The 26,485-nt window shown below is 45.1% G+C and overlaps 1 protein-coding gene across 18 annotated transcripts in view; it reads left to right on the top strand.

Moving 5' to 3' along the window:
- SYT16 (synaptotagmin 16) overlaps positions 1 to 16,803 on the top strand; it is a 114,058-nt gene extending 97,255 nt beyond the window's left edge. For all 18 annotated transcript variants that reach the window (XM_074543947.1, XM_074543948.1, XM_074543944.1 and 15 more), the window contains 3 exons: positions 940 to 1,129; positions 11,960 to 12,075; positions 13,124 to 16,803. In XM_074543947.1, the coding sequence (XP_074400048.1) occupies positions 940 to 1,129; positions 11,960 to 12,075; positions 13,124 to 13,321 (504 nt within the window). In that variant the 3' untranslated portion in view covers positions 13,322 to 16,803. The remainder of the gene's footprint in view (positions 1 to 939; positions 1,130 to 11,959; positions 12,076 to 13,123) is intronic.
- The last annotated feature ends 9,682 nt before the right edge of the window (positions 16,804 to 26,485 follow it).

Here is a 26,485-nt window from a genome sequence, read left to right as displayed (position 1 = left end):
GTGGGTCTGACCTGCTGTCATTTAAAAAGCTATCAGGCAGGGGAAGCTCAGGGCATTTCCTCCCTGTGCAAAGCTGTGTTTTATTAACATCCCAGTCAGCAAGCTCACACAAAATCCTGTGTATCTGCATGACTCACCACATGCTGTACCACTCAGATATCCCAGGTTGGTCTGGGAACCACCAAGGCATAATTAGCCTTAATTCCAATAAAGGCAGTGGTTCTTGTGCACCCCAGTGCAGAAGTTACCTCATTTGGCCCTAGATACCAGCTTGTGGATCTCCACTGTGCAGTTTCCATCTTGCCAGAAATGCTTAGTAATGTTCTCCTACATGACAGATGGAAGTGGAGAGCTGGGTCATGTGAAGAGGAACTGGCTGTGCTGCTTCTTAATTTTCCACGCACATCACAGTTGTATCCAGCTCTGGCTATGCCAATCAATTGGTGTAGATGAGCTCTGTCATGATTCATTGTCTACAAAAGCTCAGAGAGAGGTTGTGCACGTGAGATGAATAAATCATCCTACTTCAGGTGAAGTGGAGAATAGTGAAAGCATTGTGGTAGCAAAGAAAGAAAGTAATAAAATGCACAGTACATGGCCAAAACCTGCCAAACTGAAAAGTGTATTCCATCCAAAAGCCATTATCAAGGAGATGTGCAGAGTATTAGTGTAGCAGGATGTTTGCTTATCTCAGAGGCTTTGATTTACACTCGTGATAACACTTCACTCAGAGTTCCTCATCTTTAAAGAGAAAGTTCAGAGATGTGTTTTTGTAAAAGTGACGCTCTGATTCTTCTGCTGCCCCGGCATAATTAATTCTCAGTTATTGTAATTTCTTAGCAGAGATCTTACTGAACAAGGCCACAAGACACAAATTAAGGGGGGGGAGGAAGGGGTGGTGAATGTCCTGATGATTCTCTCAGTGCTCTTTCCCTGCAGAGTGCAGATTCTCAGCTGAGTCTGTCAGCAATCTCTCACAGTGATAGCGCTTCCTCAACACAGTCCCTGTCGCATGGAGGGGTGCCAGAGCTGCTCGTGGGACTGTCATACAATGCCACCACGGGGAGGCTGGCAGTGGAGATGATCAAAGGCAGCCATTTCAGAAACCTTGCAATTAATAGGCCACCTGGTAAGTACTTTCACTGCTATTAAATAGCACCCTTGAGCCAAAATTTGCTTTTTTATTTTCTTCCTCAAGGTACTCAGCTAGAGATTTTCTGAGCTGGATTTCCTTGCAGAGCACCTGATGGAAAATTAAGTATTATTTCAGATGCATGTGCTGATAAATAGTACAGGGCAATTGGAGGGAATCATCTGAAGGCTCAGCTGCTGGGACAATAATACCTGAATATCTTCTTTATCGCTTATACCTTTACAATATCTGATTATGGCAAAAGTGCTGCTGTACCCAAAGCACAGAATTCTCAGCAGATTCATTAAAAAAGTGAATAAAAAACCACTTTCCAAGTGTTTTTCCATTAAATAAAACACTATCCAAGTGTTTAAATGTTACCATGTGACCCACAGAGGCCCTGCCTGGTGCCATTAAGTGTTTCCCAAGGCTACACTTGGTTTAGTCCCTCGTTGTGCTGCTGAGTGCTGGGTGAGCTGCTGCTCTGGGCCCTTTGGGGACCTTCCTGCTGTGAATCCTCCACTGCTGCACAGGGAAATCTTCTGCAGAAAGAAGATTTGAAGGTTGTTGCAACAGCTGAGTTCCCTTCCTCCAGTCCCAAAGGGAAAAATGGGAATTGCCTAAAGTAGGTTTAGTTGACGCCTGAGCTGCAGAAGGCACAATGCTGAGTCCTGGAGAAGGATGGTGCTGGTAATGTCCATGATGGAGATGGAGTCACAGCCACAGTTGGCTGCTGGTTGCCTCACTCAGGGGTTGAACAGCAGAGCTCCATGCATCTCCTGCTGTCCTTTTGCCTCCTGTCTGAAACCAGCAGCTGATGGCAACGTGAAACAACCTTTTTGTTTGCTGTCTGTGATGTGTGCCTGCTTGTCAAAGGAGGTAAACCTTTGTCAGTTCCTTGCTTTCTCTGGATTTGACAGAGTGTCTTGGGCTACAAAACACTGAAATGGCTTTTGCAAGATGCTCTGCTCTTTGGTTCAGGTCTAGAAAAATATTTATGAAATATCTCAGTACATGAATGTGAAAACTCAGGTTTTACACTAGACTATACTTAGGTGGATTACAGAAATAACCTGTCATCAGTGAATCCCTTGAGAAGTAAGGGAAATTCTGTGAGACAGTAAAACCCCTGACCCCAGCCTGTGCAGCCCTCACTGTCTTTTATTAGCTGTGACAGGAAACCTCTCCATGTGGATTTCTTAAAGGCATGTTCTTGTTTGCATGTACATGTTTTAATAAAAGGTTTTAAACTGGGATCTTCTTTAGTAATTTAAGACAAAGGTAGACTAAGGCAACCATGCCCCAGCAGGAAAGCTCTCCTGTTTATATGTGCTGCAGAGTAGATGCATCCTAAAGTTTTACTCTCAGAAATGAAATTAAAGTAGCCCCAATATAGGTCCAAATGAGTTTTCAGGCAACTGTAATGTCCACTTCTTTTTCCTATAAAGGAAAATTTCATCCTTTTTGTTTCCAGATCATACAGACCAGTGTCAGACCAGTGTCTCTCAGTGCTAGATCAACTTCTAGGTGAAACACACAAATCATAAATTATTATAGGCAAACTCTGAACCTATCAAAATCTGCTTCTTTTATTCCAAGTCACATTGTTGCTTCTGCCTTCTGAATTGTTCTTCTGTGCCTGTAAAGCCCCCAGTAGTGTGGTGAGAAAAAGAAAACCCAGTGAAGCAGAAACTGAAAGAAATTAAAAAGAAGGAAGGAAAGCAGCTCTTGTCTCGGTGCTGGAGTAGCTCTTCACTGATAACCCCCAGGCACTGCAGAGCAGTTTGTTACTGTCTCAAACATGCTGCTGGCTGAATGAGATGCTCAATAAGTCCTTCACAAAGTGAAGCTAAAACTGCTGAGCCCCTTTCTGGAGGGTGAGCAAAGAGCCCTTGTGTTTTCTTAAATAGGTGCTATTTGAAGTTCTGCTGTTCAAGGCTCACAGGGAGTGATTTCTTTAAAGAATCATGGAAATTTTGGATATAATAGCGCTGTGGAACACTTAAACAGCCAGCCTAAACTGCTATTCAGGGCAGCCATTTATGGTAAGACTGAAGGAGCAGAATTCCTCTCCATTCCCAGCCCTGGATACACAGATCCTGTGCAGGACCCATATGTGGTCCCGTCAGCTTTTAGGAATGGCAAAGGAATTTTGAACAACAGCAAAGTTTCCAGCTGTGCTTTTTGCCCACTTTGACCCTCTTCTCTGCCACCTGTAGACCCAGACCCTGTGTGCTGCCTTCTTGGCATGCATGCGCAGGGATTTCTCTGTGTGCAGGACAAGGAACTGGACTGGGCCATTGGTGATTTTAGGTGTTAAAGGCTGCAGAGGCTGGAACAGATGGTTTTATAGAGAAGAAAAAGGAGATAGTGCATGTCTCAGTGTTTCCTGGGCACATTTTCTCCTTCACTTGAACCTTTAAACTGAGTCAGGTAAATGTCAAAGCCATGGGTGCTTATGTGGTCATAAATGGGTTAGAAAACAGCTGGGCAGCTTACAGAAACCTAAATTGTGCAGGCAGTGCCTTCTCTTCAGGACACATATGGAGGATTTAAGAATAGTTTGGTCAAAGATAAGTGTCCAGGTATTGTTCTGGGGAACATGCTGAGTTACAGGCCTCAGCTTACATTCCCTGATCACACAAATAGATCCATTATCACTCAGAGCACTTAAGAGCACTCAAGAGTGTGGCTCCAGCATTGGACCGTAAATTATCTGGGTGTGCCAAAAAGCCTCGTGCAGAAAAGCATCCACAGCTTTGTCAGATGTGGACACTGTTGGTATTTTAGTGCTAATGGCTTATGTACTGTGCACCCCATTCTCCTTGCTTCTTGTAAAAATCATTAACCTGTGCTAGCATTTTGTAGGAGTTCGTATTTTGGTTTGTGGTCTTGTATCTTCTTGGAACAAAATGCAGTGTGTTCGTTTAAAGGGTGTTTATTTAAAAAGAAAAATAACAAGAGAAGCCTACACCACTGCCTGAAATGTCTTTAAAAATTTATTACCAGTTACATACAATGTGCATGGAAGTAATACCTTGGGATCACAGTGATGGACCAGGAATCATTTGAGCTAGCCAGTGCATAAACACAAAGCACAGAAATGTGTCTGCCCATGTGATGCTAAACCTTCATCAGCTGCTCTGCTGGGGGCAGCTCTCTCTCCTCTAATCCAGCCTTCCTTATGTTCCCTGCTGCATTTCTTTTGGGGTTTGTGTCTGTGTGCAATGCAGTGTGAGAAGAACTATTGTGAAGTTATTCCCTCGCCTAAGAAAAGTCCTCCAAGCTTTTTGGCAGCTGCAGAATTAATCACACATAATAATTGCATCCGTGCATGATCATTATTATACCACCGGCATATTAACCCCATTAAACAAATACAATGGCACTGATGCTGGAAAAGACAGGAGGGGAGAGAGCAAGCTATCAGGATTTCTATGGGGAACAGGAAAAATGCTTGAAGTAAAGACTTGTCTGAAAACAAACATCTACCTGAGCCACAGGTAACAATGCCAACAAGCACAAAAAATGTTCCCATAGGAAAATTAGGATCTTTAAATTAGGATCCTATTTGCTCTGGGATCAGAGTGCTTGAAAGCCATTAATGGATTTTATTTTATCAGCTTTTTTTTTGAGAGAAGAAAAGTTATTATCCCCGTTACATTCCTGGAGAACAAAGGCACAGGTTAATTCCTTTAATTACTTCAAAGCAGGCCAAGAAGCTGAATAAAATAAATTAACTTTTAACCTGCATATCTTGCACTGAGCAGGGAACTTGCTTGAGCTCCTAAAGCTTTGTGATTCATGTTCCCATGTCATCAGTAATAGAAGAGGGATCTGTGCCAGGGCAAGCTGGGCTGGATTCAGTCCTCCAGACATTGGATAACAGAGCAGTGGATGTGCTGGGAAGCTTCTTGCTGCTGACTGCTTGCCAGTCAGTGACAGTAAGATTGCAGAAAACCACCTCTCCTTGTGCACATTCTTGTTGCCCATCCATGAATACAGCTGGAATAAGCCTATAATAAGAACAGCTGAGGAAGCTTTGTTCTGGGTGGAAAAGATGAGGCCAGATGCAAGGAGCCCCAGGAGGATGTCTCAGTAATGAGCAGCTGGGCAGTGAGGTGGAAGAGGAAGTGGGGATGAGTGTAAGATATTGCATGGGGACACAGGTGGAGTTCAAACGTGAGCAGGATGGACTCAGAGACACTTGGGAGTGAAATACTAGGCTCATGGTAAATAGCTGCAGGAAAATGTCAACTCAAGGATCACCAATAGAAGTGAAAAAAAGCCCCAAAGTTAAGGTGGACAAAATGGAAAGTTGCTGTTTGTAAACGAACAATGTGTACAGTTCTGTCTTCCTCTGCTCAAACAGAACATGGCAGGACTGGAAAGATGTGGTGAGGAATGTTGGAGACAATCAGGGGAATGGGAGCAGCTTCCAGCTGAATAGACTGTACCTCCTACATGCTGCAACAAAAGGAGGTGGGGGAGGACTCATGGAGGTCTCTAAGTGTCATTGAGAAAGTGAATTAACAACAGAAATTTGCCGTCTTTTCCTAATACAAAACCAAAGGATGGTAAAAGGAAGCAAGGGAGGAGAAGGTTCTGAAGAGGAGACAGCTCTTCACCTGAGCTCTCAAATTCCTCCCTACAGAATGCCATGGATGCTGGAAGCCTGCTTCAATTCTGTGCAGCACAGAGAAATCCACAGAGAAAGTTCCACAGGGGATTGTTAAATACAAAGCCTCTGGCTGAGGAAGTTCCTGAGTCACAAATCACTGTAGATTTGAGAGTATTTGTGGGAGAAGCAGCACATGCTGTATTTTCATGGATTTACTGCTCTGTGTGTAACTGGGTGCTGTTGGGTGGATGGGTTGGCTGGGTACAGCTCTCCCCACCACATGTCGGACCTGGGACTGAGTAGGATTGGTAGAACAAGTGTCACAGTCAAAACAAGTGAAAAGGGGACTTTCAAGGAGCAATTTTTGTGGGGGATATTCCATAATAATTAGACATCCTGGGATAGTGTGTGGTTATCCAGTAATGTTTTAAATAGCTTTAGGTTTCTGAAAGGTCTGTGAAAAACATAGTCCATGATACAGTTGCTGGGTATAGAACTCAAGATCTTTCTGAATCAAAGGACAAAGTAGATGGATGGTAACGCTCTCCCACTCCCATGGCTATGAAAAAGAAAATTCTTCCCCTCCCAAAACAGGCAAAAGAAAAAAGCCATTTCTAGCAGAGTGGCACCATCCTAATTCCAAATTTCAGCTGGACCTGAGTGTTTAGTGGGAATCTGCAGTGGCACTGCCGAGCTGCAGGAGATCTGATCACAGGCTGTGCAATCCAGCCATGCCCGTGGGCACTGCTGCTGCAGGTGACAAAATCCAGGCTTAAGCATCCTTACATCCTGCTGCTCCCATTGCTGGGCAGGTGTGTATCCTCCCTGATCTGCTTGGATGTGCATCCCTGCTTTCCCTGGTAAAGCCCCAGCCCGCTCTCTGAGGCAGCAGCAATGCATTGATGTGGGAAGGGTAGAAATGCCCTTTTTAGAGGAGAGTCACGCTGTGCATCCCCAGAGGTGCCTGTGCTCTGCTGTGGCTGTGTCAGCCCGGGCTGGAGCTGCACCTCCCCAGGGCTGGGAGTGCAGGCAGGTGTGAACCAGCTCTGCAGCTGACACGTGTCCCAGGAGAGGGCAGGTGCTGTGAAATGGAGTGGACATGGGATGTTGAGGCAGCAGAGGAGAATTACTGAGCTCCTGGGTGCTCCAGGAGGAGCTTCCCTTCCTGAGACACCTGTGCAGTTGCTTCCAGGGAGCCCTCATGTCCTGCCCCTCTTGCATGTCACTGATGCCAGCAATTCCCTCCTTTCAGACCAAACAGTGCTTCCAGGGATCAGGGCATTCTTTTCTGCTGCATTTTAAATTAAAGGAGCTGCTGGTCTGTTCTCTGATGACTCACATATTGTGAAGGTTGCCAGCTCCCAGCCTCTCCCTTGTGAGAGAGATGCCAGCCCCAGGAGAGGGAACCTGAGAAGAGGCTTGGTGGAACAGGGAAAGGAAAGTTGGCTTCTCAGCAATGTAGTAGGCAGCTCCCAGCTCTTGTATGATTTATATACAGTAGGCCATAAACTGCCTTAATCCAGACTTTCATGACATGGGGTTGGGATCAAAACCTCGGTCTAATCCTCCTCCCTGCTATTTTACTGATCCAGCTGCCTTGAGCCTGGCTCAGAGTGTGAATGTTGAGTGTTCTGCCCCACTGCTGGTTGAAAGGGGAGGCAAAGGCAGCACTAATGGTCTTGTGGGCCTCAGACTGAGAGCTCACATGGGGCTGCCTGTACAGAGCAGCACACAGTGGAGCTCTGGGGCTGCTCTGCCACGCCGCGCTGCCGTTCATTATGTAGGCTGGGAGCGTGGGCTTGCCAGCTGGGGGAAATTAAGCTCCAGGCCCAAGGCTTTCTTCTGCTGTGGCTGTTATTAGTCTGGCTTGCAGCATGCTGACATGGTTATCCTGCTTTTGGAAATGAGCTGGCTCGCCTGGAGCGCGGGTGGGAAAGTCCGCGCGGCGCTGCGCGGTGCCCTGCAGTCCTCAGACGTGAGGGGTCAGGAGTCTTTGGTTGTTTACTTCCTTTCTAAATATAAATTCAAGCAGGGGGGTTGGATGCTTTTGTATTTGCAGTGCTGTTGCTCACGGGTCAGCTTTACTAATAATAATGGTGGTGCTTAGTGTAAGTGAAAGCAGAATGCTCTCTCGCTATGGTCCCTGCTCCAAAAACGGGAATGCATAAATTACAGTTGATTATTCCCCTGAGTTGTCATTATCAGTTAGTTCCCTCAGAAGAATCATGACAGAAATGGGTCATTAGAAGAATCCTGGAAAAACTGATTGCCTTTGCAGATGAGCTCTCCAGAGGTGTTTGATGGTTGATGGAGACAGAGGAGAGGTTTGCCCAACCCTCTGGAGTAAGAAGATGCAGCACTAGCCCAAAATGTGTCTGGCTTATTGCAACATTCCTTGATTTAGTGCTTTTCAGTCTGGTATTAAATGCTGAGATGTTGGTATTTTATGTATACGTGGACATTGTGCAGTCCACTCATACCAGAGAGGCAAGATGAGTTCAGAGCAAAAATGCTCTGAATGCAGCAAGAACTTCTCTCCCAAAACCTGCATGGAAAGGAGAGCCTGGTAGATGCCATGCTAAAATTGGTCTTGGCAAAATTAGACTTTGTTCTTGAATCTTCACAGACTTCTGTGTAACCGTGGGCAAGCTGCAGTCTCAGACACTCCCAGATATTTAGAGGTCTCACTCTTCCTCGTGTCAGTGAGACGGGTGCCTAAGCAGAAGGTGAGCACTTAGGCATTTTAAAGTGTCAGCCCTAATCTCTTTTCCTTTTGTGTTTGATGGAGGTGGCACAAAAGTAAACACTGTGAAGAGCACAGAGTGCTGAGACACACGGTAATGAGGCCATTACTGAACCTGAGCATGTAATTAGGTGGAAAATGTTTGCCTTCATAATGAATAGATGCTCTTACACACACATTCCTCAGTAAATCGTCAAGTTCATCCTTGCTGTAGCTACACTAATTTCACTGTGTAACTGGGGATGGATTTTCTTTGGCAAAGTCAACAGGAGGGGAGAGCTTTCCACCCCAGAGGACCAGAGTGGATCACAAGAAAAGCTGTGTTTTCTGATGAGATACCCAAAAAGAAGCTGCAAAGAGGACAATGCAGGAAGAGAAAACTACAATCTTAAAATTTAGTTAGTGAAGCAGAATAACAGCTCAGCCTCATATGTACCAACTCTGCAAAGCAAATTTCAGATGCTAAATATATGATCCACACCTACTCTTTTATTTCTGTTCAGGCAAGCTTGATTCGTTTGGCTGGTAAAATACACCCAGTGGAATAAACTTGAGGAGAATTTGCAGCCTAGATTTAGTTGTGACTTGCACTGGCTTTGTGCCTGTGTTTTCTTGGGGGTGAATAGGGCTCCTGGTATTAGCTCTGCCTTGAGCACAGTCTCCTTCCAGCCTGATCCAGAGGATGATACAGTTGCAGGATCCTCACCCACCTTGGTGGGTACTGAACAGATGGGGTCTTGGTGCAGAATTATGTAGAATTCTGACATATATTAAAGAAAAAGCTGACTTTAACTATTGGTAGTGTGCTGGTCATTTTTCCTAAAGTCAGCTGCGTTGTCCCTCACTTGCAAAAGTTGAGGCCTCAGTCAGGGATGTGACATCCTGGAGTTTATGGCTGTAAGACTCTCATCCATTCATTGCCTGCAGAATTAACTGGGACATGCTGAAACAGTATCCCATGAGGTGCTTTAGCTGTGGCACTTGCTTTAGTCTTAACACCTAAATCATCTGTACTGGTATCACTGTCTGCGAGATCTGTGCTGAATGATGGCATCTGCTTCTTGGATTATGAATTGGTTGACTCCTTTGGGCACTGTTCAGATGGATGTGCCTGCAGTTAGGTGTGATGAATCCCACCTGAGCTGCCAGAACTGGTGAAAGTCAGAAGGAAGCATGACAGCAAGGCTTACTAAAAGTAAAATCTAGACCTCAGAGCTTTCCCTGTCTCCTTAGAAAAAGAGATGCTGGCATGTGTGGGACACCTTTCCCTAAAATTGCATAGGAAGGTAATGCTGGATTGGTTGTGAAAAGGAAGAAAAATTTGAACTTCAAACAGAGAATTGTACTAATTACCTGCTTGTTTGTATTTAAAAATCAGCCTGGTGGAGTTCTTCCAAAATTTTGAAATCCCCTTCTCAGAAAAAAACAAAAAAAACCTCTGACAAATACATTTCAGAAAAATCCATAAAACCCTTACTTATCTTTATTTTCAGGGAGCTGACTGCAGTCTAGACCAGCAGCCAGGACTTACACATGAGGAATGCTTCAGTGCACATCGTGGTTTCTCAGTGCCAAGTACAGTGACATCCCTACAAATACTGTAGGAGTTGTGTCTGCTTTCACATTGAGTCAAGCTGGAACAGAGGGTCCTCTCTCGGGCTTTGTGTTCCTGATGAGTCTGAAGCTGTTACAGATTTCAGTCCCTCAACACTGAATATTACAGTGGAAATTAGTGGAAATTACACCTTTCACTAAAGTGGGTTTTTTTCTTCCTAGACACAATCAGGAAATTGAATCAGAGCTTTCCCTTTCTGTGTGACAAGTTGGTCTTTGCTGCAAGATCCTCTCCATCCCCAGCGTTGTGCTGGGAGCCAAGCTGGCACCCCCAGCTAATGATGGGCTGAACTTTCCCCGCAGTAACTCGATAGCTGTACAGCTGTGCAGGCTCACAATTTGCTCCCTGATTGTCAGCCTCCTGACAGCTTTTTCAGGGGAACAGTTTGAGAGGAGCGGGAAGCCCTGCTTTGGAGACGTGGAAGTGTTTTCACACCTGAAGTGCAATTTCACACCTTGTGTTGCTCAGCAGATAAGTGCGTAAAATAGCACATCAAACGGGAACAGGAGAGGGTAGAAATGCTGCAGACAAGAGATGGAGGCTTGTTATTTATTTCCTATCTTCAGCACACTCTGAAATAATACTCACTTGCAGGAACCCAGGCACAGATTATGAAGAGGTTAGCAGAGGACTTGTCTAGCCAAGCAATCTGTCACTGTCATGTGCAGAGCGAGGTGAAAACTTACACTGAGCTGGGTCTGTGGAGCTCTGGGAGTTCTGACACCACAGTATTAGCAACCATGTAATACAGAGAACTGATTAATACAGGAGGCAGCAGGAATTTAAAGAGTAGATTTACAGCAGCACTAAATTGGACCATCCCTTCCTTGTATTTGCTAAGCATGTTTTACTCCTTGTACGGACTTAAATTGTAAATAAAATTCACTTTGGGTCTACCAAAAATGTAATATGAGATTTTGGAAAACTGTTATGGGAGATCAAATAATTTCACTGTTTCTGCAGGGTGTTTTTCCCTCTTTTTCAAGACCCTTATTTTTTAGAATCCCAAAAAATAGATAGTGGTGGAGAGGCAAGGGTAGCTGAGGGAAGCCTGGGTAAGACAGCCCCAATGAAGCTTGATTGTGAGGGAGAGGAAGGGAAGGTGAAGACACCATTTGAAGTGGAGAATCCATAGAGATGCTCATGGTTTTGGTTAGACAGGTTTGCTAGGACTGGGTACCTGATATCCTGTTCTTTCCAAGAGGATGGTGTAGATACAAAGGTTGTGGTAATTGGGAGTGGAACTGTGGCTCAGCCTCATTCCCAGTGGGTGCAGCTGTGTGCAGCAGGTGAGCAGCACTGACAGCAATAAGCCATGAAATGCCCAGGTGTGCTGACCAACCTCCCAAGGGGACAGAGGGCACACAGGTGCAATGCATGAACAGGAGGGAGTAAAAGGTTGGGCTAAAGAAGAAGGGAAGATGCTTGTAGCCTTCTGAAGTGATATGATGTTATTCTGTATGGGCAGATGCTTGAAGCCTTCTCATGTGGTACAGTGTTATTCTGTTTGGGGGAATGCTTAAAGCCTTCTGAAATTGTATGGTGATGCTCTGTGTATTATGCCTGTCTCAACTGTGATATACACTGCAACAAAGTGGGGCTGAAACATGCATCAGTTTTCTTTTCTCCTCAGCTGAATATGAGAAAACCCCAAAGGTGCTTTCATCTTCTGCTTCTCATCCCATGGATTTTACCATGAGCGCCATCCAGCCCTCATCTGCTGTTCACTGCAGACTAAACTGCTCTGCTTGGATGGTTTTTGGGGGTGTTTTTTGACTGCCTGGGGCTTTCATTCAGCCTCTCACCTGCTTCAGACATGTAATTCACTCTTTTATTTTTTTGTCTTAGACACCTATGGGAAGCTCTGCCTGCGCAACTCGGTGGGTCAGGAGATGTCTCGCTGCAAGACCTCGATCCGCCGGGCACAGCCCAACCCTGTCTACAAGGAGACTTTCATCTTCCCGGTCTGTAGGAGCAACAGGGGGTAGGAGGGTTGGGACAGATGGAGATGAGAGATCTCTGAAGCCAGGCCATGGAAATTGTGGTTTACTGCAAAGGGCCTGGGTGCAGGGGCACTGCTGGCAGCTGCCAGCCACAGCTCGGAGCAGGCCCAAGAGAGGGAAAGAGAAGTGGAGCAGAGAGAGAAGGCAAGAGCGTGGAAAAGAGGATGAAAGAGTAAAAGAGAGGATCAGAGAGCAAGGTTCCTGTCACAATACAATAAATTTTCTTCTATCTTGAATATTCTAACTGTCACTAACCAATCCAGTATGATGTGGTGGTGTTCGCAGGGGTCCCAGGACGAGGGAAGAGATGAGAATCTTGACCCCATGTTTCAGAAGGTTGATTTATTATTTTATGATATATATATTATATTAAAAGAAAGTTATATATTAAAACTACACTAAAAGAATAGAAGAAAGTATTTCATCAGAAGGCGAGCAAGGAATAGAAAAGAATGATAATAAAATCTTGTAACTGACCAGAGAGTCCAAGATAGCTGGACTGTGATTGGCCATTAATTAAAAACAACCACATGAGACCAATCAAAGACGCACCTGTTGTATTCCACAGCAGCAGAAAATTATTGTTTACATTTAATTTCTGAGGCCTCTCAGCTTCTCAGGAGAAAAATCCTAGCAAAAGGATTTTTCATGAAATATGTCCGTGACAGTACAATACACAAATTCTATAGCATTTACATACAGCCTATAAGAATCATTACATTACCATACTGTGCTACATTTTAAACCTTAAAAGCTACATTTTGGACCCCTTCTGCTAAGCTAGCAGAGTCTGCTCTGACCCTTGGGCCTGTCTGAAAGCAGAGGGTGTTGTTCCATCAAAAGGGGGTTACCTTCAGCCAGCCACACCATTGTTTTCCAGTTGCTCAGTAACTGAGGTATCTCAAAGCTTGCTTTCATTTCAATCTCACTTATTGTTTCCATATTCTCAAAATCTTTTTCCAGACAATCATATTCATAAGGCTTTCCTGTTTCATCTTCCCCACCACAGGTCGCCCTCTTCCAGCTCTCTGAGGTCACCCTGCTGATCTCCATCTACAGCAGGCGCGGCCTGAAGCGCAAGGAGATGCTGGGCTGGATCTCGCTGGGCCACAGCAGCAGCGGGGAGGAGGAGCAGAGCCACTGGCAGGAGATGAGGGAGGCTCAGGGGACACAGGTCTGCAGGTGGCACACGCTGCTGGAGTCCTAGTGGGCCCCAAGGGCTGTCTCTTCTTGCTCTCTGCCAGCAGAATCCAGCTCTGGCAGGGCACACAGCTTTAACCTGCCCCCTCAGTGGCGGCAGCTGTGGGTATCAGAGGTGGCAAGGCCTGGGAAGCAAGTTTAGTTCTTGCCTTACCAGCTTGCCCTGCATTTTCTACATTGACATAACCCTAGTGAGAAGCAGTGGGAATACTTGGAAAATCCTTTCCTTGGACATTGTCTTGCTCATTTTTCTATAGGCTTAATCACCACAGACTGATTCTGATGTGATGCTGTTTTCTTCTGGGGTAAACTCTCACTTCCCCCTTTTCCCTTATTTGTATTAATGAAGTTTGCAAATATTCTTGCCACGCAGATAGCTCTCAGAAAAGCTAACCTGCATGCAGATCACATCCTCTCCCTTTTATTATCGTGTTTCTAAGTCCTAGAAAAAAGTATTTGATACCACTGTGGACTGGATGATATATTTTTCAGGCAGCATGAGAAAGCACTCTTGAATTCTCTGTCAACTTTTAAGTGCCTAGACATTCCTACTGTTCTCCTGTACTAACAATTGATATAAGGACTAAATACTACTTGTATTTTTAATTAGGCCCCCTGTGCACCTGTTAGCCTGCATTCACATAGGTTTGCACAAGAGATAACAAGCATCAGTTTTATATTGCATTATACAATGCATGTTTAGATGTTTACTTGAAGTTATGGCTTCTGTCATCACAAATACCAAAAAAAAGACCTGAACAAACTGCACAGCCACCTTTGTGCCTGAATCACTCCTTTCTGCATTGTTTTGCCCATGTGTTAATGTGATTTTTAGAAGTGAGGTTCATTCAGAAAAGCATTCCTGTGAGCATTATAGGAGAAGGCTTCAGACCTGTGGGTTTTCTGTGATTCAGCAAAGCACTACTCAGTTTGCTGAGGGCTCTTCTTCAAATCTCCTGTAATATCTCCTTGGGATATGAAAGAGGACTGGTTCTGGCATGCTAAGCAGCAGAGGATGCCAGACTATGTCACCTAACCTGGAGAAGAAGCTCTCTTGCAAGCCAGGAATGGGATTCAGAGGGGCTGCTGGCTCTGCTGAAAAGAATTTTTGCTTCCTGCCTCCAAATGAGAGCAATGCAAGGGACAGCCTTGCTGGATGAGGTGATGACACTGTCACGTGGTGACTTTTCAGACTGCACTGTCCTTTTCCATTTTAATCTCTTTTCCTGTCTCTGGGAGCTGAAGTCATGGAGATGATGGATGGAGGATGTGTCTCAGTCTGCTGCTTGGCTAAGTGGTTGTTGTTGCAGTGCTGTGTGTGACACAAAGGAGAGCATTCCTCCTCAGTGGAATGTAGGCAGTGAGGTGCTGAGATCTCCAAATGCTATCAGCTGCCCAATCTCCCATTCCCCACACTCTCTAGGAGAGGACTGTCTTTCCTCCATTCCTGCTGATGACAGCAAGACACAGGAAATATTTTGCTGAAGAGCTTTGTCTGTACTGAGTCACTTCATGGTTTGTTTTTCTCAATTTACAGAGACCTGGCACCAAATTCTGCCTCCTCCTGCACCACAGCCACTTCCTTTGCTTCAATGGTGCTGTGCAAATCTAACTAATGCAAATTTTGGCACTGGCTGTTTGACCAAAATTGGTCCTTGGTGCTGGTTTTTGTCACATCCAGGCTACACAGGCCCTGAGGGCACTCACAGGTTATCACTCGGTGTCACAGAGGCTCTGTCTGGCCAAGGAGGCAGACAGAATAATCTGCACAGAGAAGCACTTCTGCTACAGGTGATACAAGCTATTCTACAGACCACACTCTTGTACCTTCTTATCACCTGTCTGAGCATCATTTTTCCAGGGAGACTGCTGGGTATCCTATGCAGGAGGGTTTTCCTCCACTGTCTAGATAAGCTGGCATGTCTGCTTTGCACTACTGGGGCTTTGAAACACAAAACAGGGTTTAACCCAAATGCAGCTCATCCAGCAAATGTGTTCTTGACTGCACTGTTAAAGCTGCTGTATTAGCAATGCAAGAAAAAGTGAACATCTGAGTGATAATCAGCAGAACAGAATTTCATTTATCATACACTTTTCTGCTGGGGAAAATTAAAAAAGTAGAGGAAACAGCCTAATTCAAAAGGCTGATTCTAGTTATTTTCCAATATCTACATATTTTTTGTCCTGAACTGCATAAAATGGATATGCAAGTGTTTATAATTAATTTTTATTACCTGGAATGTGTGGGTGTAATAAACTCACTGAGATTCTCTTCAGAACTTCTTGAACCTGCAAAGCCTTGCCTATGCTTCATGATTAGCTAAGGAAAAAGTGTAAGTTCATAATACATTTCAGCAGTGAACTGGAGATAACCCAGATTTATAACAGCATGATTAAAAAAAACCTAATCAAAAAGATAATTTAAAAAAACAATGAAGTACACTGGGTTTGGACTTCCATGCTGTTTTCACATTAAGATCTTTTCTGAAGATATAGCATTAAGGGAATTGAATTTTAATATATAATTTCATTGTAGAGTTTTTTGAGTCAGAGAAAAGCAAGTGAAAATTACTTATTTAGAGTAAGTCAATACCTAAACATGTGTTAAAACTTTGCTGTCCAAGGGAAGCAGGTTGCTGCATCCTTGCTGCCACATTTTACTCTTATATTTTGTCAAACAATGTTGGAGAGAGGGGGGCGAGGGCTGTGGCAGGAGGACCATTGGGTTTTTAGAGCTACTTCCACGACTCTTGGCACATCCATGCCTTGAGAAGTGCTTTTGTGGGGTTCTTTATGTTCCTAGTAAAGCAAGGGAGAAATTTAGGAATCCTGGGATGAACAAGGTGCTGGGGATACTCATGTTTGCTATTTATATTTTGGGATTTTTATTGCTTTTGTGGTTTATTTTTCCTTCCATTATTGACTGTCTGTGAAATGGAAGCTTTGCAGCAGCTCTGGCATATTCCAAAGCTCCTGTAAATTCTTCCCATTGACAGATTGAATTAGTCATTGCTAATATTGATACAGGCTGGGCTTGTGCTCGTGGTCTTTCTTCTGTAAACACCACTGCCCTTTTAGTCACTGCTTTAACCCCTTGTTTCCTTTGGAAGTGGCTGACAAGGCTGGATTTCCAGGAGGTTTTCCATTCCTTGGGAATCCTGACTGCCACTTGACTTGTGGATGGCTGCTAGACCCTGTGCATCCCTGGATGCTGATGCTCTCTGCTCCTGTGGGGTTCCAGGTGGGGAGAACAGCTCTGAGAAGTCCATGGCGATTTCAGGGAGCAGGATAGGAATGGATAACCTGGTTCTGGGATGCTTGGGAAGTTACAGATCTAGATTATGGATGTTTCCTAATGCGCTCATGTTTTCTAAGATAATTTGTTCCCTTTTGACACCACTGTTTGTAATCTCCTAATAGTTTATTTGAATTTCCTTAAAAAAAAAAAAAAAAGGAGCCCTGAAAATGTGGAAAGGGAATAACTGCATTGGCCCAGAGTATTATGGGCAAGCGCCCTGGATCCATCTCTGTATCTTGAGCAGCATTGTTCAGCTGATTGCAGCCTGTTCTTTCCTTGTTCTCTCCCCGGCCACCATGCCCCCGTCCTGCCAAGCTCTCTGCTGCTATTTTCTTTTTCCCTTTTTAATGTTTATTGACAACAGAACAGAGTGATCTCACCGTGTCTCTACTCCCCACAATAACGGTGATCTTCAGCTGATGCCCACAGAAATGAGCTCCTTTTTTAGCCCACTGAGCCGCAGCAATGGCTGCTCACTTTGTGAAGTGCCCATTTGCAAAGGCTTTATCTGGATGATCTTCCACATCCTTTGATTTGTCTGGGTTTCCTTTTTGCCAGTGTCTTTAATTAGCTGGCCCCTGCTGTGGCCTGCCTGTTCCTGTTGCTCTGCCTTGTCTCCTTTCCCTCCAGGGGCAGTGAGGGCTGTGCAGCTCCCGGGTAGGTGGACAATGCTGGCGCGTATTTTTAGCAGCTGCAGATCCCGAGGAGTTATTTGGTGCTTTACACAGCCGACTGATCTTCAGTCATGGATGGCCTTAGAAGTTCCTGGATGCACAGATCCAAAGGCTGCCAGCTGCTATTGATCATTTTCCCAGCATAAAGCTGAAGGTGGCAGCTTGGCAGAGGAGCAGGCTTTTCCTCTGGTGGCATTTCATTTTCCCCTTCAGCTGGAGCTGGCAGTGACCTTGGAGCTGGCGTGCCTGCAGTGCTTGCTTTCCACTCCCATATTTATCATCATTTTTAATCTGTGTGATCACAGCACTTCATCTCTCTGCCTCTCTCTCTCATCTCTCGTGCCTTCTGCCCTTCAGCATGAAAACTGGACTGAAAAGCTGAGCAAAGAATATGGCCTTCTGCATCATATTATCCCATCCCAAAATTGTGATGTTCCTATCAAGACCTTGCCTTCCTGTTCTCTTGTCCACTTGTAGAGTTTGAAGTTTGTTGGTTGGGCTGTGACACTTAAATATTTACAGTGACACCTGCTCACCTCCATGTGGACCAAGTTAATGACAGAAGAAAGATCCGGGTTTGTGTTTGCTTTCTTCCTTCTCTCATGGGCATTGTGCTCTGCAAAAGGACAACGGAGCCTGCAGGAATTAGTATGCAGGAGCATCCTCTTTCCATTTAAAATGTGCTAAGTGTGATGTTTGCAGCTATGGGTTGAGGGGAAGAAACAGAGCAGCCAGGGTTTGTAGAGAAGCTCACACTTTGAATGAGGCAGATTTTTCCCTCCAGCATGTGATACCCCAACAAATACATTCTCATCTCCCAGGAAGCAGTGCTGGCTCTGAGCTCATCTGCTTCTGTGATACAAGCAGCCAGAAGATGACAGATCCTAAAGCTTGGAAAGGCATCCAAGATAATTCCACAGAGCTGGTCTGGGTGTTTATTTGGGATCTGGTGAGGATTTAACAAGCTGTCATGCAAGAAATGAAAACCCCAGGCAGTGGTGGGAAGGTGGTGGGGGAGAGAGGCAGGAGGGGGAAGGCTCTTGGTGTGCTTGTGGTGCTTAGAGCTGGAATTTGCTCACTCCTTACTCCAGAAAGCAGCACAGCCAGGCTGCAGTGGCATCAAGCCTGAGCTGAAACCCAGTGTCTCTGCCTGACTCTTGAGCTCCAGCTCTGCTGGAGGCACACACAGCTTTTTTATTCAGTGCAGAGTGAGCTTGTGTCTCCCTGCAGCCTACGCTGTGGGCCCTAAGAAATGAATGTGTAAATATTTTGTCTCTCACAGCAGCCCAAGGTCATCTTTCTGGAACAGCAAACAGGCACAGAATCCAAAGAAGATCAGTCTGTCATATGAGTAAGGTTAGCATCTGCACTTACAAATGACAAAGGCTATTAATCCTCATGCTGTAATCCCCAAGCTGTTTGCCAGCTGGCAGCAGGAAGATGCTCCTGCTCAACCCACACAGCTATCCATGTTTTTTCACCTTTGTAAAGCAGATATAGGTCAATATTGTAGCCTCAATATAAAACTTGGTAGATGCCATTCATCACTTTTGGCATTACAGTCCCTCTGTTCTCCACACAAACCTCCAAACAAATGAAGGGATAAGAGGAGAGCTCTGGGCTGGGCTCTCCATGTGCTGCTCCTCCAAAAGAAAAGGCTGAAGGTGAGATTTTTCTTCCTCTTTTTTGCCCCTGAGTTTGTCCTGGGTAGATGAATTTTGAGATCTCTCTACAAAGCTGAGCAACCTTAGCAAAGCTCTGTCACCAGACAGGGCTTTACACCTAGAGCAGGGAAAACCTAATTCTTGCAGAAGGCAGAAAAAATTCCAGTGATGGGACTTTTTTTGGTCTTAATTTGGGAACCTGCATAGGATTAGGGTATTGCCTATCACAGGAGCATAAACTCCTGAATCCTCTGAGGTATCACTGGTGAAGCAGAAGGAAACTGCAGGTAGTGATGCAGGTAGGCTGTGAGAGCCTGATCTCACACACCAAAAACCTGTATGGCCACTGGGTCACAGTCAATATTGGGCAGCTGGCATTGGAAATAGTTGAAGGAGAAACACAAAAACCAGACAGGAGCTGTGAAACTCCATTCAGAATTCTTACTTGCTCATCTCTCAAGGAAATTGGAAAGCAATTTTTTTTTTGCTGTAACAGAAATCACAGCTGCTTTGGCAGCTGCAGGTGTGAGGAGCTAAGGATGTTTCCTCCTTGCTTTTCTATTTCCTCTGGCTATGGTGAGGAACATAAAATAGACACCAAATACTCTGGAGGTGTTTGTCCCCTGTAGAGTCATTCCCAGTGTGGGCTGATCTTACTGAGAAACAAGAGCCAAAAAACAGATATTGGCCATGGGTGAGGAACAAGGATTCAGGGTTCACACAATAGCAGGATTCTTCCTGAGCCCCACAACAACTAATTAGCTGTGACCTTCAGGGAAGGCACTTCATGCCAAATACTCCCTCTCCTTTCATTTCTGTTAGGGTAACATTGCAAATTTCTCTCTTCATTAACAACCAGGAAAAAAAAAATATAATTTTTCCAGCTTCCCTCATCCCTGTTATGTCTTGTTAGCACTTTCCAGGTGTTTTTCCTTCATGCTGTCTCCACCACTGCATCTCCCACCCTCTCATTAATATCTGCAGAGCTCTGGTCCAAGGCAGGTCAGTGCCTGGTAGCAATATTTTATGTTCATGGTGCTCAGGATAAAACCTGTCCTCCAGTCCCTTGTCACTTTGTGGCACCTCAAGCACAAGTTTTCCAATTAAACTGGTATCATATCTCTGCTGTATTCCTCTGCTGGCATTGCTGTGGTTTGTGTCTTGCTGGGCTTTGTTCTCAGCTGTAACTTCATTGACTTTTCCCAGCAGAGAGTTTTGTTTGTCAAGAAGAGTAAATGAAGTAATCATTTGGTAGACTTAGCATTTAAATACTGTGTGACATTTATATGTGTGTGTGTATATATAAAAAATGGTTTTTATGGCAGAGTGCCACGGGGCGTTTGCATGAAGCACATCTCAATGTATATTTGACTGTTGATTTAAATACACAGTATGTAATAAGTTATTTTTAGTGTGTATTGACTTCTTTCTATATTGGAACAATATACCATCCCTGGCAGGGTTTTGTTGTCTCTGTTGTGGGCACAGCTGGACACTGAGGTGTGTCCTTGTCCTGTTTACTCCTTGTTTTCCATGAGGTGGGAGTTGCTCCCCTCAGGAGCTTTGTGGGTGGGCAGATGTCCCTCCTGGGGTTTGTTGCCTCAGAAGAGTGTTGTGAGCCTCCTACTGCACCTCCCCCCTGGTGTTTAGGAGAACATTTCACATTTCTCTAGTAGAACATTTCATATTTCTCCTTTCTCTGCTGCCATCTCCTCAGCACAGAGAGCTGGCTGGTGTTTGGAGTGATTCAGCCCTGTGGCTAAGGGAGCACCAGGAGCACCATGGAGATCTCAGCTCCTTTTCCCAGCCTGAGATCACAGAGCCACAGAATGGTTTGGGTTGGGAGGGACCTTAAAAACCATCTCACTCCAACCCCCTCCCATGCATGTTCAGTCTCCCTCTAGACGAGGTTCCCCAGAGCTCCATCCAGCCTGGCCTTGAGCACTTCCACAACCACTCTGGACAAGCACAAAATTTATCTATAAATTGTTTACTTTAAAAAACAACAATACAGACAAATTGATAAAAATGCCACATCCTTAACTTCTCTTGGTGCAAAGGCAAGACTTCTAGAGCTTCTATTTAATGATGAATTATTTTTATGGTAAATAAATCTACAAAGGGAGAACTTTTCCTACATAAGAAACAAATTTATATGTTCTTTTCACTTTTGTAAAGATCAAAGATTTGCACTGAAAATTGTACCTTGAATCTAGTTACTGAATGGTTGGCATTGACTGGTGAGGGGGCACTGGGATGGTGTGAGCATTGTTTCACTTGCTGGGTATGGGATTGAAAGAGATGAAAAGTACAAGGAAAGGCTGTTTAGATATTCAACTGGAAAACTGGTTTGGGTTTATTCTTAGCTTTTCATGTATTTGACAATGAAACATTTTTTATTTTACTTACGTGCTAACGTGCATGATCATACAATACATTGCCTCTTGCTAATTATATGCTGTGTTAGGAATACTAATGTCTGGATGATATCTGACTGGAAAAAAAAATCAGTATTAAACCCAGCTTCTGCAGAATTCTGGGCTGAAACTACCCCTGCACACACACAGCTGTCCACACCTTAGAAACAGTCTTGTTTTGTCATGGAGAATGCTGCTGTTACAGGTTTTATCAATAAAAGAGAAGCAGATGGCTCATGTAGACATGCAAACCCAGCCTGTCTTCCTTTTTGTTCTCTCTGTGGCAGAAAGGAGTGAATATGCATCCAGGAGAGGGGGATGTGCTTTGTTGAGAGCAGGGATGCAGGTGCCTGGTGCATAATGCAGGACTGGCAGCAATGGGAAGTGTCTGCCCTGCCCTTGGTCCCCCTGTCCATCCACATGGACACAGGGGCCCTGTGGCAGCAGGATGGGGTGTTCCAGGGGCTGAAGAGATTCCCATCTCCCACTGATTGCTTGGAGTGTCTGTCTGAAGCAGAGGCTAGACAAAATTAAGAGAATAAAAGTGGGTATTTATTGAAGGCCTTCCCTAGGGACATCTTGGGCAGTCAAGGCCTCTGAGGGGCTACACCCAAGGTGGACAATGATCACAAGTTTTTCATACAGTTACAAGTTTGGTCCATTCCCATATCAGGGGTTAATCCTCCACTTACAGTTTCAGGTAATGAAGTAATTTACTCCAGTTTGCCCCCCAATTCACTGTTTGCATCTCTTGGGGCCTGAGACAATGAGGTATCCTTGGGTTTCAGGCCTAGAGAGGAATTGTTTTGTCTGAACAAAATGGGAGAGCAGCAGCTGACAGGTTATGGGGTTTTAGAGTTACACACAAATGCAGTACAGGATCTGAAAAATATAAAAGCTAAATCCTAAGGTATTGCCATCATGTCTTTGCTTCCCTCTGCACAGAGCTGTTAGCCAGCTCTGTGTGGGGAAGGAGAAGTGCTGGCTGTGCCTTTGGCATCTGCTCTTCCCCGCTGCCCCATCCAGCCCTGGCAGGAGCTGGGGGAGAAGCCCCTCCAGCCCCTCTGTGGTGGTCCCTGCACTCAGCATTTCTCCTGCACACCAGGGATATGCTGGCACATGGAGTCAGTGTCCCCAGTGTCCCTGCAGTGTGCAGACACCAGCCTTGCTGCCATCCTGGCTCTGTATGTGGGGCATGGAGGTGTTGGGGTCTCTGCTGGTCAGAGTGACCCCAAGAAATGTTAAAAGTCTCTTTTCCCAGCCTGGGGCTCGAAGGAGGAGTCAGAGCTCTTCAGTTCTCAGTCTCAAGGTTGTTTATTGTATCTTATCTATGAAATTCTTTCTCCTCTCCTGCTGAGGTCCTCTCAGCAGGACAGTTCCAGGCACTCTGACTGCCCCAGGGCAGTGTTGTGTCTTTATACTAAAAACTACGTGTACAATGTTTACAATTACTTTCCAATACCCATCACCTATGTTAGACTGTGATCTTCTACTCAATCTGAAAGTGCCAACATCACAGCAAAAGATGGAGGCCAAGAAGAAGAAGGAGAAAGGCTGGACACATCCAGATCCCTCCATCTTGCCCCCTGAATCCCCATTCTAAAAACCCCCAAATCTACTTTTTCACCTTGTGATAAATTCACTATCATTCGACTTAATTTGTCGTGGATTGCAGATCTTCATCTAAGGTTGGTAACTTGCTCCATGTGTCATAATCAAACCCACAGGGGCATCATGGGGTCTGTGCCAGGGTCTCTGAGCCCCCTGGCAGGGTCTGGGTGCTCAGGACAGCCAGAGGGATGTCCCCATCAAGGCTGGGGTGTCCACTTGGTGGAAGTGAAGGTAAGAGCTCAAATGATGAGCTGGAGAGGTGAAATTGGGCCAACAAAGGGCGTGTCAGTGTCTGGTGGCTGCTTTTCTTTGCATCTACCATTGTGAGTATCACTGCATTTGTGAGTGGTTTACTTCTGGCAGGTTGCAGTTGTAATCCCTGCCCACATTAAGATGGAGAGCGATAGAAACTAAAAAACTCCCAGATTGGTGAGTTTGAACTGGGGTTAGTTTGTTCCTCTCAGAATAGCAGTGCCAGATTTGAGGGAGACATGAGAAACCACGATTTCTGCAGCCCTGCTGGCACCCACAGGGTTGGCTTTCCAGGACCAGCCCTGAAATAGAGTTTCTTTTTCTGGCAACGGTAGCTTCAGTGCTTGGAAACCTCAGCAAAGGCAGCTGATACAAGACATGTCTGAGGACGCAGAAAACCCAACCCAGGGCCCTTCATTTTAAAGACAGTGGAGAAGTGAGAGACTCAGAGAGAAACTAGGGAGTTTGGAAAAACTCACCCTCTTTGGTGAAAACTGGGATGAAATGCATGTTTTGCTAAGGGCTGATGTTTGTGTGTGTCCAGGCTCAGCTGAGAGGGCTGGTGGGGCTGCAGGGTGGGCTGGGGGCTGCTCTGGGTTGCAGCAGTGCCCCAGCAGCTCCTCTGGGCACAGATTGGGATCTGCAGAGCCAGGCACTGCCTGCAGTTTGCTCAGGGGTTTGGGAGCTCAGGTACAGAGCCAGAGTCTGAGCTGGTACCAGGACAGCATTTTCCTGGCTTGGTTATTCTAACAGTGCTTCACCCCATGCATCTTCTGAAAGCCTCTTAAAATTCTCCCTGCCCAATCAACCAGCCTCAGCTCTGCCACCATCTCACCCTAGTCCTTCCTCCCCAGTAACCCCAATATGGGATGCAAGGTGACCCCCATGGCAGGGAGAAATGATGCATCTGACTCCATTGATATCAGAAGGCAAATTAATCACTTTATTATACTATATTATTCTATACTGCATTATTTTTATTATTATATATTATACTATATTATTCTGTTCTACATCTAAACTGAAACTGCACAAGCACTCAACCAAATCTCCTGACTGACCATCAGGACACAGCTTGCAGAGATTGGTCAAGGAAATGAAACACTCACACCACAGTCCAATCAAGTAAATTCCTTCAGGGAAATAATCTTCCAACACATTCCACATGTTCCAAAACACAGGAGCAGCAAATGAGGTAAGAATTGTTTTGATCATTCTTTTCTCTGCTTCTCTCAGGTTTAGAGAATGTGAATCCCACACCCCAGTGCTGAGGGATGCTGGTGATGGCTCTGGAGGATTTGGGCACTGCTGGGAGCACCAGGCTCTCATTGCTGTTCCTACAGCCTCACCCTGTCCTTGTGGCAGTGTCCTCAGCCTCAGGAGGGTTTTCCCAGGCTGATTCCCAGTTCAGGGCTGACCAGCCCACGCTTGGTTTCGTTCCTGCAGGCAGACTTGCCTGTGACCCTGTGTGAGCCCAGCACACACCAGGATGGAGCTGCTGGCACTGGATTTGGGGAGAGGCGGCTGGGCCATCGGTCTTGGTGCCAGCACTTGGTCAGCTTGGCCCAAATGAGGCTGCCCATGAATTTGGGAGTAAAAACTCAGGTTTATGCTCTGTGCACAGCAAATGCAAGGGCTCAGCACTGCACTTGTTGCTCCTGCTGGGACAGCACTGCTGAGCACAAGCACGTGTGGGCCCCGGCTGTGTTGTGTTTTATCGTTCTGATTATCCTGTCCTTCCTCCAGCTGCATTTTAATTCTTTAGCATGACTTCATCCCTTGGCAAAGCACCAAGTGCTGTTTTGTCAAGACATCCTTTTTTTCTTTTTTTTTATCCTAATTTTGACCACTTGGAAAAGTCACATTTTTAATGTCAGGAAACGAAGTTTTGAATTTCAGCAAAAGAGTGATATCATTTTTCACGAGAGGGTGAAAGCATTCCCACTTCTCAATCAGCTCAGTGGAGGCTAAAGCTGAGCTGTCTGCCATCTGTCTCCTCACCAGTCTCTCTTCCACCACCATCACTTTTTAACAGGTTGGCCAATTTCAATCACATTTGAGAGCAGGGTAACTGTCTCAAAGGCAGCTATGCTTCCACAGATTTTGTCAGCTGGCAGGGGATCATTTCCAGAGAAGCAGAAAGGAGTGGGTTTGATGGCTAAGGGTCGGTGAGCCGGCCCATTGTGACAGTTCCAGCTGCCTCTGGTTGAGTTGGGGATGCCCAAGGGGACGTGGTGGAATTTGGTTGGGGATATGGGGAGAGTGTAGAGGGTAAAGAGCACAGATATGTAGGAAAATGAACTTCATTTTTTCTGCTGTTTCCCAGATTGTTTCAGAAGGTTTTAAAAAGTTTTTCTCAAATGTAAAAAGGTAAAAGAAAAAAAAATAAAATAACATATTTCCTTGTACAATGAGTTGGAAGATAGAGGTGGAATATAGTGTTCTATACAGAAAGAACAGAAAGAGCTGTCTGCATTTTAGATGGAGGCAGGATTAGCCTCCCAAGGCCTCTGGTCCCTCTGAGGCTGGCCAACCACTGGGAGGCTTGAACAGGGTCCAGAAACTGGAGCCACTCATCTTCATTTGCTGTGACAAGCCAATGGCTGGGAGAGCTTTGGAGGGTCTGTGTCTGAGTGGGCCAGGCCAAGGATAAAACCCAGCCCAGGATGCAGCTCCTCACCTCTGAAACTTCTCAGGTACAGATGCAGAACATTTTGGGTGCATTTTATCTTTTGAAAATGCCTTCTGCATGCTGTGTTTAGAAATGCAGCACCTGTGTAGGTATATGCAGCCTGGGAGGGCTGGTGCTTTTATACACACATTTTTTGAATGTTTGGTGCTTGAATTCAAAAGGATACATTAATCTAATTCAGTTTTTTAAACACTTGACTTGAGGAGACATAACTGCTTTGAAATGAAGGAACTGATTTTTTTCCCTAATTCTGTGAGACAGTTAAAGTAAATGCAAATGTTCCAGGGTTTTATATTTCCAACTGCTCTAAACCATTTAAAAACATGTATTTGTTATAGCACTGAATATGTCAGGCAATCCTGCTTTCAAAAAACTAAAATGAAAGGAAAAAGCTGCTCTTCTATTGTCTGCCTGTCCAGGCTTTATCTTGTGCAGCACACATTTAAAATCTTATCTTCTCAAATAATATCCCTGTCAATAGAGACTTTGGTCCCAGCTCATGGGTCTGTTTAATTTCTGCTGCACTAAAACAGTGTGTGAGTCAGCTGGGCAGTGATTCCTGA

The sequence above is a fragment of the Zonotrichia albicollis genome, chromosome 6 (genome assembly GCF_047830755.1).
Source record: "Zonotrichia albicollis isolate bZonAlb1 chromosome 6, bZonAlb1.hap1, whole genome shotgun sequence".
NCBI lineage: Eukaryota > Metazoa > Chordata > Aves > Passeriformes > Passerellidae > Zonotrichia > Zonotrichia albicollis.
The sequence above is the reverse complement of the archived record's forward strand: the minus strand, read 5'-3'. Positions and strand labels throughout refer to the sequence as shown.